The sequence below is a fragment of the Grus americana genome, chromosome 18 (genome assembly GCF_028858705.1).
Source record: "Grus americana isolate bGruAme1 chromosome 18, bGruAme1.mat, whole genome shotgun sequence".
Lineage (NCBI taxonomy): Eukaryota > Metazoa > Chordata > Aves > Gruiformes > Gruidae > Grus > Grus americana.
Genome location: NC_072869.1, coordinates 5,461,573 through 5,481,815, shown reverse-complemented (window position 1 = coordinate 5,481,815; position 20,243 = coordinate 5,461,573). Strand labels below are relative to the sequence as shown.

At 43.3% G+C, this 20,243-nt stretch overlaps 2 protein-coding genes across 3 annotated transcripts in view; one reads left to right on the top strand and one right to left on the bottom strand.

Annotated features, from left to right (window-relative positions):
* HLF (HLF transcription factor, PAR bZIP family member) overlaps positions 1 to 6,304 on the top strand; it is a 37,144-nt gene extending 30,840 nt beyond the window's left edge. The window contains exon 4 of the mRNA XM_054846575.1: positions 1,953 to 6,304. Within this exon, the coding sequence (XP_054702550.1) occupies positions 1,953 to 2,168 (216 nt within the window). The 3' untranslated portion in view covers positions 2,169 to 6,304. The remainder of the gene's footprint in view (positions 1 to 1,952) is intronic.
* An 11,479-nt stretch (positions 6,305 to 17,783) lies between these two features.
* Positions 17,784 to 20,243, bottom strand: part of MMD (monocyte to macrophage differentiation associated) — a 45,957-nt gene continuing 43,497 nt past the window's right edge. For both annotated transcript variants that reach the window (XM_054846251.1, XM_054846252.1), the window contains exon 7: positions 17,784 to 20,045. In XM_054846251.1, coding sequence (XP_054702226.1) covers positions 19,845 to 20,045 — 201 coding nt within the window. In that variant the 3' untranslated portion in view covers positions 17,784 to 19,844. The remainder of the gene's footprint in view (positions 20,046 to 20,243) is intronic.

Below are 20,243 nucleotides of genomic sequence, written 5' to 3'. Positions count from 1 at the left end.
CTGATGCTATTTGCTATTTTTATCCCTAAGGATACTGTTGTGCAAGGTAAAAGCACAGAAATCACAATGCCAGTAGTGTTCAGGTGGTGTGTTGCTGTCACTTTGTCTGTAGTATCCTCAGCTTTCAGTTAGAAAGGTTTATCTGTACCATGCCATTATTTACCTGCACAAATTTTACTACCAGTGATGCTCTGTTGTCATTGCAGTGTGCAATGCTTTCAGCCTAAGATGGAAGTTCAGGGTCTCTCATTTCCCAGAGATAATCACATCGGTTGCCCTTGACTCATTTCAGAGTGCTTGACCCAAGTGCTGCTTCTGCCCTGGCATGTGGAATGGCTGTTGAGTTCTGGGGGAGGGTAAGCAGATTAGACCAGTCAATCGTCTCTGGGTTGCATGTGATTTGGAAACGCCAGCCTTACCTCTTTCAGGCCTGGATTAAGGGATTTGCCGTAGCAATTTGTTAAAATAAAGATGGATGAAGCCTAGGTGGCACACTAATAAATTGCTTAAAGCTGATTTTTATAGAGTGGAATGAGATGGGAAATTATAAACAAGATTTGGGTCATAGCTTTTTTGCTGCATGCTTGTTTTTAGGAGGATTTTTGGGGATCCCATCTAAGTACAGGTGAAGAGCAGTTTAGAGATGCGCTGACTCCAAATCAGCATTGCTGCACACCTCGTTAAGCTAAACTAATATAAAGCAGTTGTAGAGTACTTCTAGCAGTTGTCGTGCTCTTGCTTTGCCTTTATGCAAGCAGCAGGAGAAGATGCAGAGCAGCAGTATCAGGCCTGGCACGCTTCGTGCTGAAGGACAGAGGAGCGGTGAGTATTGGTGTATTCAGAGCAACGTTGGAGCAGATGGCTCGTGGTCCTTGTGGTGGATGTGGAACTGTGCTACCACACTTTGTGAAACAAGAGAGCCACACAAGCAAATGGAAGCGTATAAAAATGGAGGGATGACTCCAGGAGGGGAAGTTTGAGCTGTATGGCTTGACCAGGAATTTGAGGGTGAATGGCTGCATCGCTCTCACTCTGCAGGGGACCAAATTTCACTTTTTGTGCGAGGTTCTACGCACTTTGTATTTACCGAGTTGTTCCAAATTTCTAGAACTTAATTCAGTTTCACAGCAACATTAAAGCTGCCATTTCACTGAAGGCCACTTCATTTGAAGAGTGGAAAAATCAGGTGAAATGAAGTCGTGACTTTAGAGCCATTGATGCATCAATGCAATAAGGTGATCTCCTAGAGGCAAATCTTTAGGGGTAACACTTTGGGAATGTGTTAGGTTATGAAACTTCAGAGGTTAGCGGACCTATTTCTGGCAAGTGCTTTTTTTTCCACAAAGCCTATTGTACTAATCTCTTTGCGGATGGTACCAAAGCAGCCATCCTTGTTGTGCCAAGGAATCCTCTTCCAGTGACTTGCTGTTCTAGGGTACGAGTAGGAACGCTTTGGGGCTCTGTAGAGAAGAGCTTTGAACAGAAGAAAAGAGCTGAACGGTAGACGAAATGGATGATACCAGCAAAGAGAGCGAACCAGGTGTTGGCTGGCAAAGACGAGCAGGGACATACAGGAGGTAATTAGTAGTGCTCCAGCAACCGGTAGAGAGTGAGTCACCACATGCGAAGGTGGATGTGCTAACTAGGTCAGCGGAGATGTGAGATGAACTGTGCTCCTGGAATATTGCTTCATTTTTCCTTGGAGGAATTCACAGCCAAGAGGATGAGGGGGTTATCATAAACATTTTGACAGAAACACGGGCAGGCACCTGTGCTCCCTGGGTGGATTATGCCATGTAAATCCGTAACATTTGTCCCAGCCGTGCCTGGCATTGTGCAGAGTTAAGAAGTCATCCCCAGTCCGGAGGCTGTGGCAAAGAGCACATGGGGGTGGCTGCTCAGTGTACTGAAATCTAACGTCTTGTTCGTTTCTGTCTGTGTTTAATGAGCAGGATGACAAATACTGGGCAAGGCGTAGAAAGAACAACATGGCTGCTAAGCGATCGAGGGATGCTCGCCGGCTGAAGGAGAACCAGATTGCCATCCGCGCCTCGTTTCTGGAGAAGGAGAACTCGGCTCTCCGCCAGGAGGTGGCCGACTTACGGAAAGAGCTGGGCAAATGCAAGAACGTGCTCGCAAAGTACGAAGCTCGACACGGTCCCCTGTAAATTCAAGGGGGGGGAGCGGGGTTTTTTTCTTTTTTCTTTTTTTTGTTTTTTTTTTGTTTTTTTGTTGCAGGTTGGCATTTGAATAGATGGACAATGTGTTTCCTGTTTGATAGCACCACACCCAAACCAACCTTTCTGTCTTCAGCACTTTACCAGAAGCAGAAACAAAACTGACTTACGTTATTTTTTTTGTTTGCGTATGCGTGTACCTGCATATGTGTGCACATGTGTGTTCACACGTCCGTGTATGTGTGTGTGCTTGTGTGTGTGCATGTGCGCGTGTGTGTGTGTGCGTGCGCACGCATCTCAGCACTTCCCATTTTTATGAAGCCCTCTTCAAAGGGTGCCACATTTTTACCTGGACTGTTGAGAACCGCCATAGTAAGCTTTTTATTATATTTTTTCAGTGCTGCTTCAGATTAGGGTTTTTATGTTATTGTAACCAGTTCCATCCTCCTGATTTACTTGGAAAGATCCCAGTATAAATTATAAAAAAGGAAAAAAAAGAAAAAAGAAAAAAAAGTAGATCTCAGTTTTTTCGAGAGTAACAAGCTATTGTTTAAGTATGTCTAATCAGAAAAGTTAACATGCTAATAAAGTGCACAAATAATTTAGTACTACACTGCAGAAATATTAATTTATAGATTGCTTTTGTTGTATTTTAAGTTTTGGTGATAATTGTCTTCAGATTTAAAGTGCTGTTAGACTGATTTAGCTATACTCATTATAGATCCCATAATGGCTTCTCTATAGCTATTAAGATTCCTTTTATTTCCACAGACCCCAGGTAGGTAGGAGTACTGTTGGTAGACCACAGAGTGTGTATTTTGCACTGTCTGTACCTGAAGCAATAATCCTATTGTACGCTAGCGCGCATGCTGCCCGGATGTTCCTAGTGGACGTAGGATGGTTTCCCTACCCAACAGGAGTTTTAATGTCTTTAACAAAAAGTTATAAAGTAAAAGACACATTAACGTCAGCATGCTAATTGTGTCCCTGCTATAGGGAGCGCATGTATAAGAAGCAGGATAATTAGTTGAAATGAGAACAAAATTAATAGTATCAAATCAGATCCAATGTCGAAATCTGAGGGGCTTTTCTGTTTTCAGCTAGTTATGCATTTCTTCAAATTCTATTTCATGATTAAAATTGAATAAATACCTAAATTCAGTTGTTTTTCCCATGTTTTGTAATATATTTTCTGTGGATTATATCTTGCTGTTTTAAAAATCACTTTTATTCAGTTAGAAGAAGTCACTGGTTTGCAAAGCCCATTTCTCCTAGTGATTGTTGTTTTGAGTGTGACATGAACTGATGGTTCTGAACTTTATTGTTTTAAACTCTATTTGCTTTTGAACGCGTATGTTCTAATATAAAGTGGACTTCTGAAAAATGAATGTAAGAGACACTGGTGTATTTCAGAAGGGGATGGTGTTGTCATATACTGTGGTTAATCCAATCAATCTAAGTGTTTACTATAGACCAAAAGAATAGATATTATAAAATGTATAAAGTTTATACAGAATAATTATAGTATGTTCGTTTTGTACAGTATTTTTCAAGTACAAATACTGACAATGTATTTTGAAAGACATATATATAGCAAAAAGAAAAAGCTATTCCATGTTTAAAATATATAGCAAAGATATATATTCTCCATTATTGTACAGAAAGGAAATGCTTAGGGGTTTGTTGGTTGTTTTGGTTTTTTAAAAAAATCTTTAATATTTTAAGCCTACCACTGGCACACCGGCATGTTCTGTGCTTTAAATTAAATTTTTATGGAAGTAATATGGCTTTCCAGGATGTTCCATATTACTGAAAAAGAGAGACTTTATTATTTTCCATCAGAAACACATAAACTGTTTAATAGGGACAAAGCACAACATGGATTTCAGTCAGGTATTGATTGGACAATACAATATTTTGTAAAGGCAGAAAAAGAATATGTAACATGAAAAAACTCATAGTCATTTCTAATCTGCTGCTGCTGCTAGAATCTGTTTCCAGCTGAATTTTTTTTATAAATAGCTCTGTTCATGTATACAGTTGTACGTACTGCATACAGTTATTAACATGTGAGGAAAATATGGTGCTACATGTCTTGCTCACAGTTTTCTAAGTGTTTTGACATTATTTTCAAATAAAAAAGGTTGTTCATTCCATTAAATCATTATTCATGCTTCAGGAGATTGTTACAAAGGACTCAACATTTTGTGCAGCATTAAAAATACCCTCGCATCAATGGCATTTTCCCAGTATTTTGCCTCAAACATACCCGACTTGTCAACGTCCCTTAACGCGCAGTACTTGCCTGTGGACCATTTATTCAGCAAATTGAATTTCCGTGTGCTGCAGCAAAGTTTAAAGCGTAGTAAGTTATTTTCTAAAGGTCAGTACGAGGCACTGGATGCATGGGTAGAGAAAGGAGACTTTGGCACGAGTCGGTGTACCTGCTGTCGCCGCTATGAAATAAACATTTTTTTCCTTTAGAAGAAGCCTGACGGTGGCAGGGCTCAGCCAGCCACTGCCGCGGATACACTTTTAGCAGCAACACAGCAAATCGCCACAGCTTATAATCGCCCTCACGACAATTACTCTTGGGGTGACGCTTGAACAGCAGGAGTGGTGTGCATGAGGTCAGCTGGTACGTACCTAGCTAGCGCCATCAGCGGGTTGCATTGCGACCACAAAGATTTCTTCAAAATGTCAAAGGCAGCTTGGAAAAAAATTACAGAGAATTCTGTTGTGTCTTTTTGGGCAGGGAAGGGGTGGGAGATGGTAGTTTTTGTAGGCTGGATATCACAGGTTTATTGTCAGGGCCGCAGAGGAGCACAGAGGTTCTCAGCAGCTACCTTGCCCGGCAGCCCCCAAAGCTGCTCAGCCCAGCTCCTCCTGGCCCCATCCTGCTGCGCGGGAGGCGTGCGGCTCAGGGGGGCTGAAGGGTGCTGCAGCGAGGCCGAAGGCTGCTCAGCTTCAGCCTGCGCACCCGGCTCGGGCAGGCTGGCGCCTTCTCTGGGGCGAGGACTTTCAGAGGAGCCTGTGGGACTTGGGCACTCATGGCTTGCCGTGGGAGTTGGGTATCCTGGCTCCTCAGAAAAGCTCACCCTTAAAGAAAAGAGAGAGGGGAAAAAAAAGGCAAAATATGTGGGCTAAAACTTGGGAAAAACCAGGTTCTCTAACAAGGTTGTTTCCCCAAAATAACAATTAAAGAAAGTTCAGCTCATTTTCAGTTCCCGAGGAGAGCTTAGCTGGGCTCATCACACCTCTGATGGCTTTGTTGCTCATGAAGGAGCTTGTAGGTATAAGAAATTGTAATTTTATAAAAATAGAAATATATATATTTGCAGAATAATTCATAGCGTGTCTAAATAATTCACTGACCTCTATTAAACCATAAGCATTGGTAAAATGCTTGTCTTCTTTTTTGTTGTTTTTGCTGAAATTTAGAAGTGAATGCTTTCTTTTTAAAAAAGAATGCCCTCTCAAAATAAATTGAATTTGAGATGTATTTGTGAATACGAGCACCTCGGGGCTCTCCGTGGGAAAGCCCGTGGCAGAGGAGGCAGAGGAAGATTATTTGTTTTCTTTTTTTGAATGGTGCTAAGTCACTAAACCTAGCGCCATGGAAATAAAGTTCTGACTTGAATCCACAAAAGCAAGAAATTCAAAGTGCGAGGAAGGCTCCCGAGCGAGGCGTCGTGCCCCTTGGTTGTGCCTGCGCAGACCAGCACAAACACGCTCGGCGTGCGAGTGGGGTGAGTCCAGCCGTGCCGGAGCACCCCTAACGTTTGAGTGTCTTGCCTCTGTGGGTTTGTAATAACCCCAATTACTGCTTTGAGACTATTTTTGCATGTAATTTACAATAGAGATGTGCAGTTTATTTTTATTTTTTCGTTGACTTTTTTTTTCTATGTGAAGAAAAAGAAAAGTGTATTAAAACTTACAAGTGATCAACCATCGTATTTCTGGCAACACCACAAGACAGCATCTGTTTAATTACAAGTTTAACAAATAAGATCAAATTAACTGTATGACATGAAATGGATTGCATCCTGTATGCTGTTCAGCCCAATTTTTTTTTTTTTGTCTGTTATTCTTAATGTTTAATAAACTTTTAAATTTTTCTTCTCTCACCTGTGTGCTTGCTCTGGTGTATCGGGTCGGGCAGAGGGCTTTGCGAGGTGGGGTGTATACATGGTTTAATTTTTCCCCCCATACGCTGGTCTGTGAGCGCCCACAGCCTCTGGCCTCTGCTGCGTCCCACCGGGGGTCGGAGCCAGGTAACGGGGGGGTGCAAATCCCCCCAACCTGCTGCCAGGGCCCAGCTCCGAGAGTGAACGCGCCGCACCAAACGTGGCTCTAGATGATATATTTCTAACTGTAGTATATTTAGGACTACTGCCTGTTTTAAGACAGTATTTTACTTCTATGTAATAATATATTAGTATTAAAATTACGGTGTATGCTATATTACATCATTTACATACACTTTATTTATCATGAGATGTGATCATTTATTAATATACAGTGCACAGACCAGTACATCCATAAAATGCTGTATATTAAGGAGTATTTTTTTTATTCTAGTTTACAAAATAACTCATTACTTTTAATCACCGTTAGACAATAATTTATATTGAAGACATAGCAGCTACTACATGCTCTTAGGATAGGTAGTTTATATGCAGTACATACAGTGAGCGAGAAAATAACTAATGCCTGACACTTTATTTATGCACATTAGTCATTAAAATATGGCTACGCATATAGCTAGAGAGTTCATTGGTATAAAGGGCTGTTTGGGTTTAATAGATGTGTTACATAAGATGCACAAACTATATTTGTTATAATACACACAGGCATGTGTGCACACACTCCCAAACACACCTTCTTTTTCTCTGTATCTAGAAGTTTAATAATTATATTTTCCTACAGCATATTTAACAGAATGTACTTTAATAAAATAGCTTATATACATACAAAATGATTTAATTGATATAAAGGACTGTTTTCAATATACGTATGCTGTACTACGCAGAACACAGATGTGTTGTAGTACCCGCGCGTGCGCACACTCTGTAGCTAGCTGGCCACGTAGCATGAGATATAGATACACACAAAAGGCTGGGGTTTAATACATGGTATACATTATGTACAGAGTAAACGTTTTCATAACACAGGTACATGCACTCACTCAATCTCCTCCCTGCCATGTATGCATGTGCACTAGTTTTTTTATATATATATATAAAAAAAATATATATAAATGGATATATACACACAAAATATGTGTATATACAAAAAGTTTTTAAATAATATTTTATATACCATATTTACCAGAATTTATTCTTAAAAGCTAGTTTTAGATTTTTATTTATTTATAAATACACAAAGTAGGTTTGGGGTTTTTTTTAATATAAAGGTCTGGGTTTCAATGTATTGGAGAGACAAAGTATATTAGTTTCAGTATGAACATGCATAGATACATGCACTCTCTCTCCTCCTCCCCCCCCGTGTGTGTATCTTCACGTACACACATAGCTCCATACAGCCGTGTGTGTATATATACACGCACGCACATAGAGATACAAATTGAATAATTACACTTCCAGGTGGTATATTTAGCATAATTTCCTTGATTAGTATGGCTTTATAGCTTTTCTCACACACACACACACACTTTATTGCTATAAAGGGCTGGGTTTACTATATATACACACACATGTTGTATATTAGGCAAACCCCCCCCCCCATTTGCTGTAACACGCGCGCACACACACACACTCCCCCCCCAGTGTGTGTACACACTCCCCTCCCCCCCCGTATCACTTGCTGCTCTCTTTCTCTCTGTATATGTCTATATAGACACAAAATCAATAATTATATTTCCTGTAGTATGTCAGTATTTACTGCTTAATATAGCATTTAAATATATATAAAAATAGATTTTATTGTTATAAACGTCTTTTACAATAAATGCTACCTATTTTGCACAAGATTTGTCATAATACACATAAGCACGCACACTCTCACATCACAGATGTGTTTATATAGCTATATCTCTGTGTGTGTGTGTGTGTGTATATATATATATATATATACACACTGCTGTATATGCAGCTATAAATTCAATTCTCTTTTCATACAGCATATTTACCAGAACTTAATAATATCTAGGATGGTATTTATGTATCTGTAATTATATATGTTATTGCTATAAAGAGCTGGTTTTAATATACAGTACATATTATGCACAAGGTATATTAATTATAAATACACAGGCATGCGCAGACAGAGGCGCCCCCCTCCTCCTCACTCTCTCAGTAGCTACCTACCCATCCAGAAACTTATAATGCTATTTTCATATAGCATATGTTATAGAATTACAGAAGGGTTTTTTTAAAAAAAAATTTTATTGGAAGATACATATAAAAATAGTAATCAGTGCAATATAAAGGTCTGGATTTAAATATATAGTATATATTGCACACAAAATATATGTCTGACTAACACAGAAACGCGCTGTCTCTCCTCTGCCCTGTGCCTCTCTGTGCGTGTGCGCGTGCACGCGCGTGTGCGCATGAACACTCATGAGAGCTATTTTAAAAGCTAATACATTTTTACACACACATGTAAAAAAAGTGTATTAAAGTGTTAAAATTATATTTTATATAGCATATTTAGCAGATTTTTGGTTTTACAAGCTAGTTTTATACTTTTTTATTTATAAACATATACATATCTTATTAATATGAAGGTCTGATTTTTAATATGTCGAGACACAAAGTATAGTCATTCTACTACACACATACTCACAGAGTCTCTCTCCCCACCCCATGTGTGTACATGCACGTGTATCTATATCTCTGTATACCCACATAGCTAGACATACATTTAATAATTATACTTTCATATGGCATATTGAACAGCATTTACTTAATTAACATGCCTTTTTTTTTAATGCACACAAATTTTATTGATAAAAAAAGTCTGGTTTTAATAGACATACATAGATATATATGTAATATATTCTGCGCAAAATGTAATTGCTGTAACACACACACTTGCTCGCTTTCCCCCAACACTTGTGTGTGTGTCAGTCACTCGCTGTATATCTATATCGATACAACTGTAAGAATTATATTTCATATAGTAGATTGATCACTACTTACTCACTAACACAGCTTTGTAATATGCATAAAGAGATTTTTTTATTGCTGTAAGGGTTTGGTTTTACGACATATGCTGTATATTATGCACAAAATAGATTGTCGTACCACACACACACACATGCAGTCTTGTGTTCACGTGTGTGCTTGTGTGTCTACATAGCTATAGCTCTGTGTATTTATAGATTTACAGTTGTATATACAGGTATAAATTCCGTTATATGTTCATACAGCAGATTTAGCAGAATTTAATAACAGGTTTCCATTTATGTATCTATAACTATATATTTTATTGCTATAATGTTCTGTGTTATTAAGAGCATATTTTCAATACATTAATTTTATATTTCTATATATAAAACAGATTTTAGTGGTATATAACGGCATGCTGCCCTGCCCCACACTCACAGGAACCAAACTCGGTCAGGTACCAAGTCCCACTCTAAGACAGAAGCCCTCGGATGTGTAATGTGTTCTAGATGATGCATCTCTTCAGCAGCTTTTTATTACTATATTTTATGTAACGTATATAACAGATAATACACGCTTTTAGAGACATTTGTATTTTTTATATAGAATAATATACGTGACAGGATTTTCACATAGAATTAGATATTCATTAGTGTACACATGTACATTTAAAATTTAAGAATTATTATTAATATAGCATATTTAGCAGCATTTTAATGCCATACATAAGTGTATAAAATAATCTATTTTTAGGTATATAATGTAGATTATGGAGCTAGATAAAACTTTTCAATGTGTGTGTGTATGTACAACTGTTTATAAAGATGGTTAGTTATACAGGGTCACACATATCTGTAGCCATAGTTTGTGTGTGTGTGTGTGTGTATATCCCCCCTACACACACACACAACCCCCCCCCAACCCTATGGCTATAGATACGTGTGAATGTATAGCTAGCTATATGCACACGTGTGTGTGTGTGTGTTCGAAGTAAAGCTGCTGCAGCACATGGGGGGGTGGGGGTGTCTGTGTGTGTGTGTCCGTGTGTCTGTGTGTGGTGTGTGTCTGTGTGTGTCTGTGTGTGGTGTGTGTGTGTGTGTGTGTCCGTGTGGCCGTGTGTCTGTGTGTCTGTGTGTGTCTGTGTGTGGTGTGTGTCTGTGTGTGTGTCCGTGTGTGGTGTGTGTCTGTGTGTGGTGTGTGTCTGTGTGTGTGTCCGTGTGGCCGTGTGTCTGTGTGTCTGTGTGTGTCTGTGTGTGGTGTGTGTCTGTGTGTGTGTCCGTGTGTGGTGTGTGTCCGTGTGTGGTGTGTGTCTGTGTGTGTCTGTGTGTGGTGTGTGTCTGTGTGTGTGTCCGTGTGTCCGTGTGTCTGTGTGTGCGCGTGCGCCTGCCTGCCCCCCGCCCCGGCGCGTGCCCGCTCCTGCCCAGAGGCCGCTGACGGCTGAGCCCGACGCGTGGCCCCTTGGGCCCTGCCGGAGCGTCGCGACACCGCACGTGCCGTTTGCTTCCCACAACGAGCCGAGGGCGTCGATGCGCGTGAAACACGTGCGGGGCTCGCGCGTCGCCAGCCGGTTGTGATGAGCAGAGCGGTGCCCACGTGCTCGTGAGAGCGAGACCCCCGCGTGCCCGGCGCGGGGGCTCTGACACCGAGCAGCATCACCACGAGCAGCGACGCCAGCGGGGTGTCTCCCCATTTGTGTGTGCAACTCTGCGTGTGCAACTCTGTGTGTGCAACGCCGGCTGCAGGCGGCCGGGCGCTTTTCCACTGCAGCAGCACAGCGTCAGCTTATTCCCGCGGGATTTTACCCTTCCCGCGAGGCGCTCCTGCCAGCCCGGGGCCCCACCAAGGTGCACGCGTGTGCTGAACCCATCCCGAATCCCCATCCCGTGTCCCCCACTCCGTGGACACCTCGGGGCAGGTCGGGTCACTTTGCTGCCAACGTTAAATAAAAAGAACACCGCGAACCAGGCACCACCGCTCTCCCCACGCCGCAGCAACTCCCACCAGTGACAGACACTGACTGGCTCCGCGCTCCCACCCGGGGGGGGGGGGGGGGGGCACTGTCACCTCTTTGCAAAGCAGCACCCAAACGGGGGCTCAGCCCCTCAAACCTCACTGCATGGCTGCAAACCCACCCCTCACCCCCCCCCCCCCCCCCCCCGAGCCAGGCGGCCCCCAAACACCGGGGGTACCGGCCCAAACCGTGCCGGGGGGGGGGGGGGAATGCCAGTTCCCAGCGAGGTGCAGCCACCTGTGCTGCCCCACAACCCCGAACCAGCTCAATCAAGGCAGCTTTTAATTGAGTTTTTAATCTGCCGGTGCCTGGTGCCCTCTGGAGGCCTGAGGGGCTCGGCCGGCCGCCTGCGGGGAGACGCTGACAGACACCACATCCCACACCCCCCTCGGGTGGCCCCCCGGCTCCCACCACCCGCCCGCAGCCACCCCACAGCTCGGGGGCTGCAAAGGAAAAAGCCACAGCAGGCTGGGCACAAGGCCCAAGAGCAGCTCCTCCTGTCCCTCCTGCTCATCCTCCTCCCCAGGCCCTGGAGACATAAACCAAACACATCTTTATGAGGTGTAAAGACCATGGTTTGGATTAGTGGCATCAACACCAGGGTGTCATTTATCGCGTTGCAAGCGCTGCTTGCTGGCAGGGACGCCACGCCGGCTTTGGAGACGCAGGCTCCAGCACAGCCGAGGCTTTGCTTTGCTTCTGGTGCCTCCAGAAGTCCTGAGAGCAGGGACCCGCACCCAGCGGTGGGGACTGCCCGGCTCTGCCCGCCGTGAAGCAGCCTGTCCCGAGTGTCCCTGTGCCAGGCACAGCGGAGCCCGGCTCTGCCGCTGCCCGCAGCCGGCAGCTCTTCCAGGACCGGGGCATTCAAGGTTCCCTGCTCTCTCTCTGTTTTTTTCTTTTTTTAATCGAGCCCCATTTTTTTGAAACCTGTCAACATTTAAGAAGCTTTGAGACTCTTTAGACTCTCTATTATGCTTATCCAACTGCTTAAAAAAAGTTATTTAGGAGCTAAATAAACAGGCAACCGTACTCACAGCATGTGTGGTAGCTCGGTTGGCCATAGCAAATCAGGCCTGATTTAAAAAAAAAAAAAATCAAACAAAAACTGAACAGAGCCTTGAAGTGATACCTGAAAGTAATAAATAGGACTTGCTCTCATGCCTATGACCAGTGTGTTTCCACTACATATTTGCATTTCATTTTTACATGTAATCATCCCTTAAATGCAAATGTGCAGGCGAGAAAAGGGAGATACCCGTGGGTGCGACTGCAGAGCCGCGTTTCTGCACCAGCACCGAGCCCGCTGCATGCACACACACACACACACACACACACACCCCCCACACACACCCCGCTGCCCCGGTGTCATCCATCACCGAGTGTATCCCGGGCCCGGCTCCCTCCGGCAGCACTGACGCAAGGGGTCACGCAAGAGCCGTCGCAGCTCCCAAGCGCTGGGCTCAGCTCAAAAACCACCATCAGTTTTTTTTCTGCTTAATACCAAGTTAAATCCTCCGTAGTGCTCTTCTCCCTCCGTGATGCTGCAGCAGGATAAGAGACACACACACACACACACACACACACACACACACCCCCGCCGCCCCTGCAAGGACCAGACCCGTGGCCAGGGGCTGTGAGGCCAAAGACTCAAATGTCATCGGCATCACCCCATCAGCATCACCCCATCAGCGCCACAGCTTTGCCACGCGCTGATGCTGCCCTGGCCTTGGTTCGAGTGGGAAGAGTTATTTGCAGCGTGGCAAGCGCTTTGCTGCTGGGGAGCAGCGAGCGTGTGGCTGGTGGGACCCCCAGCACAGCCCGGCTGGGAGGCAGGGGCTGTCCTGGAGGCGCTGCTGGGAGCTGCGTGGGGAGCAAGCACAGCACTGTGGATGGGGGAGAGATTGCTTTAAAGTACTAAGAAAGAAGTCCAGAAAGTAAAGCAAACCAGAATTAGGGTTTTTTTTAAAAAAGTGCAACCAACCAAACAAAAAAAAACCCACCGGCGCTCAACAAAAAAATCCCCACTCACAAAACAATAAGACCAACCAATAGCCAGGACAAAAAAGCTACGAAGAAGGAAAAGCAGCTCTCCTGGATGCCGTGGGATGGCAGAGCTGGGAGAAGAGCACTGTGGCTGGAGCAGGACCTGGCTGCAGGCATGCAGCCCCTCGCCAAGGCCCCTCACAGAAATTACCCAGCCCATTGCAGCGGCACCGCTGCAACCAGCGGCTCCCCGGTGGGTGCCCAGCACCCAGCTCCAGGTCGCCGTTGCTGCTGCACCTTCGCCCAGCTGCGTGGTGCACGGCCCCAGGCCGTGGCCAGGGTGCTCCAAAGGCTCCTGGTGCTTTGTCCCAGCTCCTGTCTCCCCTGAACCACACGGCCAGAAGCCACGCCACATCTCCGCAGCGCCTGACACTCTCACGCTCCCCTGGTTGCATAAAAGCCAACTGTGTGACACTTCCAGCCCCCTCCCCAGCCAGTGCCGCTCCCTTTTCCTTTCCTGCTGCCCCTCAGGGATTTTCCTCCTTCCAAGGTGATGCTGTGCCCCAGGAGGGGCCGATTTCTCCTCCAGCGGTTCCCCTCTCAGCTCTCCGCTGGTTCCTCGGGGATTGCCCGCCCCAGGCTGGCTGTCCCCCTCCCCTGAAACACGGGATCACAGCTCCTGCTTCCACCTCTCCTGCCTTTTGCGCTGTCACTAATTTCTCATGTCCGTGTATCACATTATCAACTGGGAAAATTGTGTCTGAAGTCATTCTGGAGCATCCCGCTGGCTCTGTTAAACGAAGTGGCTGTGAAGAAAGATTGAAAGGATTGCGTTTGTTTAAATCTAGGGGAGAAAAAAAGCAAGGGAAGAAGTGACAGTCTCCAGCTGTATAAAAGCTGCCTGTAAGGGCTCTTCAGAGCCCACTGCAGACAGGACAAGGAGTAATGGGCTTAAATTACAGCAAAGAAAATACTGTTTGGACAGCAGAAAAAAGTCTAAGAGGGCAGAGGGTGAAACACTGAAATAAACTGCCTGGGAGGACTGTGAAATGCCTATTGTGAGAGACTTTTTAGAACAGGTTGGACAAGCATGTCAGGAATGACAGGCAGAGTTCATCCTGCCTGCAGGCAGAGGATGGACTAAAAATATCTCAGAGTCCCTTCAAGCTTTATTTTCAGTGATTTAGCAGGAGGCTGATTAAGCTGCTCAGCACCACCATCAGCTTCAAGACAAAAGCAATTTTCACTCAAACATGTTCATATATGAAGGCACATATTTAAAAAAAAAAAATCCATATTCCCTTCCTAAACTATAATCCTTAGCTTCCCAAGTGCATGGTTTTTAATTTGAGAAGATGGTTGAGTTCCCCCAGCAAGGATGTTCAATCCTTCAGCCTTTACGATGCTACTCAGTCATTGGTTTTGAAGCCAAACGTGCCACAGGCTCCCTAAGTTCAGTAGCTGTGTGGGTTGGGTGTCAGTGTTTCAACACCGTGAATAACTACAGCTCTCCATCCAAACATCCTGTGGTTCGGTCCGAACATCCTGTTGGAGACGAGGCTCGGTCACTGGCTGCTCATGTCACGGAAGCCACATACCATGGCTGGTCACTGCCTGCACACCACAGCTCTGCATCACTCCTGGAAGCAAACACAACACGCCAGAAAGTGAGGAGAAGTCTGCTGGAGCTAAACCTACTAATTCAGTAGGTCTCTACTAACAGCTTTTCACCTACATGAAAATTTAAGGGAGATTTTTCAAAGGCACCTAAAGGATTTGGGCACACAAATCCACCACCGGCCAGGCTCATGCTGCTAAGCAACAAAGACATCTGAATATATCCTCCGGAGAGCACACCAGCCTCATTAGAGTCAATGATGTAACTTCTGTTATAAAACTGGTGCTGGCTTCCCTGCTAGCCTTTTGCAAGAGGATTTTGGTTCCCCAGCTTATCCTTAGTAACGAGTGCCCTGGTTCTACGGAGGGAACAAGCATTGCTACCCTTACTGCTCGCAGTCAGGCTCACCGCGTGCAGAAGGAGGATGCCTGGGGTGAAAACAAGCCAGTAAACAGGCACCCAGCTCAGTAACAAAATGTCAGCCTGCTACTAAATATTATCTAAACAGGAATTTTAAAACTTTTTTTTTTTTTTTTTTTTAAAGAAACCACAGCTTTCCCTAGAGGTTGGACCTGTAAGGCTGAACTACTCCATTCATTCGGACTGTATGTGGTACAGAAACTCTGGAGGTGCTTCACCTCCAACTTCTTTGTGCTGAGTTTTCAAGCCAGGCTGCAAAACCGGACACTGAGCAGCCTGGGGGCGTTCAGTCCCAGGCACAGCGTTACCACTACTGCTTGGGCCACGGCCGGGCAGCACCGGTCCTCCCAGCACTGCCGTAACACCAAATTAAAAGCATCCGAACGCTTCCAAATAGCCACTAGCGAACATTTCGGGTGTCCTATGCACATTCCCTTTGCAGATTATAACAGTGCTTATTGAATTTATTCAAACGATGAATGAAACACTTTCAAATAGCACGACGACGGTGAGCAGCCTCTAGCTGCTGAAGGACACGGGCCGTGCCGCAAGCTAAGCAACCTGCTCAGCGCTACAGGGAAGGCTGAAAGGCTGAAGGCGCCCATGGCACGGAGCAGGCAAGCACCCGCCTCGCCCTCCTGGTCCTTCTTTTGTTAACTATTTTTAGCTTTAATCTTATGACACCTATTGATGGTGAAAGCAATTAGTGAGCGGAGACTAACATCCTGCATTCTTTTAAAAATAGCAAATCACGGAGAAAAGACTTAGTCAAGCGCATGATGTGAACATGACAGCCTTAGCCTCCAGAGAAATCACGTGGCTAAATACAATTCTTTATTTAGGTCCACTGTATAGGTGACTCAAAGAGGTTTCCAAACAAGCAGCACAGTCCTGACCGCGCAGAACATTTAAGCAAGAGGTTTAATAGAAAAAATTCTATGAAAAACTTCAGTATCTTTTCCTTAACTTGCTCATTCCAGCCTCCGACACACACGTATTTCCCCAGGAAGCAGCTCTTCCACAATTCACATATCGGCACGTAAGAGTTCCGTTACCAGCTGTGAAAATCACGTAAGAAGCCATACTGCCATTTATGACCTACGACAGCCCTGAGCCTCACGAGTGCGTTACCCCACCCAGTGTGTTGCCAGCATCGAGAACCACCGGTCTGTGGAACAACTGGAACTCTGCCTGCCTGGCAAAAACAATTCATTAGAACAAAAACTGTAAAAACACCGTAAATGGAACCATCTTGTCTGTCTGATAACTCTGAGCAGTTCTGAAGATCTGGGATTTCAGTAACTTTTTAAAATTTTGGAAAACCACAGTAAAGCACTATTTCAAAGAGCCTTTGAAGTATCCTGGTCTTAGAGCAGATCTTCAACAGGCACAGCCAAAGTTGCAAACACCACGTTTAGACACACAAACCTCCTTTGAGAGGACTTCAATACTTACCTAGAACTGGAAGACAGACACGCAATTTCTTACCATAATCACAAAAAATTGAGAGGGATGTGGGGAAGACAGAATTGGAAAAGAAACTTTATTACTGCTTTTGTTAACAGAAAGAAAAATTAATACTTTCTTTCTACATTCCTTCTTGCTGTTGAATTAAAAACCAATTCAAAGTGCACTCCAGAATAAGTTTAGATGAATCCCTTCAGATAACTGAACTAGCTTTTAAACACACAATGTTATGTTAGAAAAATACGACCTAAAAGCGATGAGACTGAAGTATCCAGTATTCAGAGTACCTGTTGCATCCTAGACACCCTCCAGAAAGGTCCATCTGCAAAACTAAAATGCACGTTATCACTGCTGCAGTCAGACTCCGTGTACTTGTTGCATTTCCAAAGCCCAGAGGCACAGAAAATAGAGAAGCAAGTGCTTTTAAAAAGCATTTCCTTCAGGAAGACAAAGAAATCACATCTCTGCTACTGCCACAAACATTACACTGTTGTTACTCCTGGGAGGAATCAGCCTGGAGAGCTGCAATTAGGCAGAGGGAAAAACCTCAAAGGCTAATTTACATATTTGTTTTCCAGACAGAAACACATTTTTAGTTCAGCTTGTCTGCATTTTATGCAATGATACTGCTATAGGGAGAGGAGCAAAATTGTGTGTTTGAGTGTTATATAACTGAAAAAGAAACAAACCCCAGAATATAATGGTGTAAGAAAATTGATACAGAATAGCAGAGGGGAAAGTAGCAAGTTCCCAATATTGACCAAAATTTACACATAAACATACTTTTTTCCATACCACAAATTGAATTATGTGGATTGTAATCTTTCCTACTCTTTTCATTTAAAAACTGAGCATGAGGGTCATTAGGTTCAACTCCAGATCTCTCGCATCCAGAGTGCCATCAGTGTTAGTCCCTTACCTTCCTGCCTAAGTGTTGGAAGGGAAAAAAAACCACAAACCAACCACCAAGAATACAAGTTTCCAAATTGCACAAAATGTTTATTGTTAGTCTAGTACATTCATTATCATACTGACTAGAATACAGTAATTCAAAATATTTTTGGCGAATTGAAATTTTTTAAAAACCATTTCAAACACTCCAAAAAGCAATGCCATGAAAAATTAACTTAAAACAAACATATTCAAGCAATAGTTTCACTTTTGACTACAGAAAACCTTTACATGTATTTTAGTGGCTTTAACAGTACTGCATTTAAACAAAATATATGAACTCACAAAAAGTGGAAAATATTAAAATAGACACAATGTTAAAAAACCGAGGCATCCAGATGTGCGAGACTGTTGTACTAGGAATTACCTGCCCCGTTGTTCCATTTAGACTCTTTTGGGGCAGTTAACTAGTCTGCTGTAGTGGTGCCGTTTCTCCAACCACCTGCTAACACCGTACAGCAATTCTTTTTCAATGCCTTGAATTTAAAGTTTGTCCCTCTTGTAAATTCCGTATACAAATGTACAGATTCTAAAATATGCAACCCACTGGCAAATCTAGGTGCAATATTAAATGGTACCTTGAAAAACTTCCCTATCTTGCTATTTATTGTTTGCAGACAGGCAATATCCAGAACAAAATCTGAAAAAGGCAACACGTTTTGGTTTTGTTTTTAAATACTGACATGAAAAACTGAGTAAATTAGAAAAAGGATAAAGTAATCTTAATATAAGACATTCATTATATAGTGGGACAGGATACAAGTATTGGGCAAACAGTATTACAGTGACTTTCCTACATCTGGTCATTTAATGCACATGTTCCACAGTCACGACTTGCTACCACATTTGGGTTTCCTGGACAGAAAGACAGCAATACAGTTAAAGACCAGATTTACTCTGTGTTAAGTCCCAGAATGACAAGCGACACCGTATTAAGTTCAACAACTTGCCGAAGATCCCACAACCATGAATTCCAAGTGGTCAGCAATTGCTCTGTACCTGCTGCTCTGACCAGGATTTCCCAACAGAACCCCAACGAAAGCTGGTGGGAACTGGTTCTCTTGGCCCATTTAAATCCCTTGGAAAATCCAAGCCTTAATATTACAGCACCGGTGTATGTCTACATGTTCTGGAGAATCAACTGACTCTGGTTTGGGTAGGGCGATAGTAGCCGTCCACCTTCCTTAATACTGCCAACCTGCGGTAAGTCAGCTTTCATCCAACCGCTGCCCGGCTGGGCGGCACGGAGCAGAATTGGGAATCGCAAGGAGAAACTCGTGTCAACTATTTCCTTTAAAGCACTTAATTTCCACACAGATAAAGCAAAATTCAGGTGCTAAGTGGTATTATAGATGAGCAGAATGCTATCATGTTAAAACTCAGCAGAATCACATTTAGATTTTAGTTGGTAAAAGTGGTTATTACAATTACGCTTGTAATACAACCTTTGGAAGAGGTACAATGTTTGCTTGTCAGTACAGTATGTGGAATGTAACCATTTCTTGCAAGATTTTGCAACATGAGTAACTGCATAGATGACAGTTGTGTGTTTTCAGTTCAATAAATGTACTTTTAAAGTTTACAAAAAACACAAGTTTCTATAAAAGTCACATTATACCAAGATAATGGGTGGTAAAAGTGGATCATTTGTCTGTGATTCATGTTTAATAAATGACTAGTGGAAAGGTGATAGTAACCAATTTCAAATCAAAAGAGTTACATTTTCACTATTGCACTGACTTCACCATTTGAATCACTAATTTAGAAAAATTCACATAGTTAAAAATTGTAACATTAAACTAGAATACAAAATTTATTTGTAAACATCAGGTAGCCAGTTCTACTAACATGGAATGGACTCTTGGTACTGCAGTACAGTATCTTGGTTATTTACAGCACTTGCCATACGAAGGGCAACTGCAGGACACGCACAACATCAGTTCACAGTAATTGTGTTCAGAGAACTACCAAAGTCAGTGCAGTTTTTCTGTGCAATTTTCCAATTTCTCCAAATTCCTTAAGTCAAATAATACTGTTACAGAGGCCAAGTGCAGATTATTTTTTTTTATATATATATGTATATCTCACAAGTGACGAATTATGTCTGCAGGACTCCTGTAAAGGTACTTCCAAATGGCATAGTAATGAACAGCAGCTGCTGTGGCCACAAATATGTGCCAGATGGCATGGGCAAACGGAATGACTCCATCGCTCTTGAAGAACACCACACCCAGACAATAGATCACGCCTCCCCAGGCAACCTCCTGAAGTCCATCGGTGTTGCTCTGTCAATTAACAAGGAAAGATTAGGGGTGCAGTGTAAAGGAGGGAAAGGGTATTTCATGCACAAAAGAAGAAAAGAAAGCTGGCTGTCAACTCAAAACATCTTGGATATGACAGACGGACAAGGGAGAAAACCAGTATATTTATATTACACTGTGAAATACATAATAATATATTTATGTGTCTCAATAGCACAATGG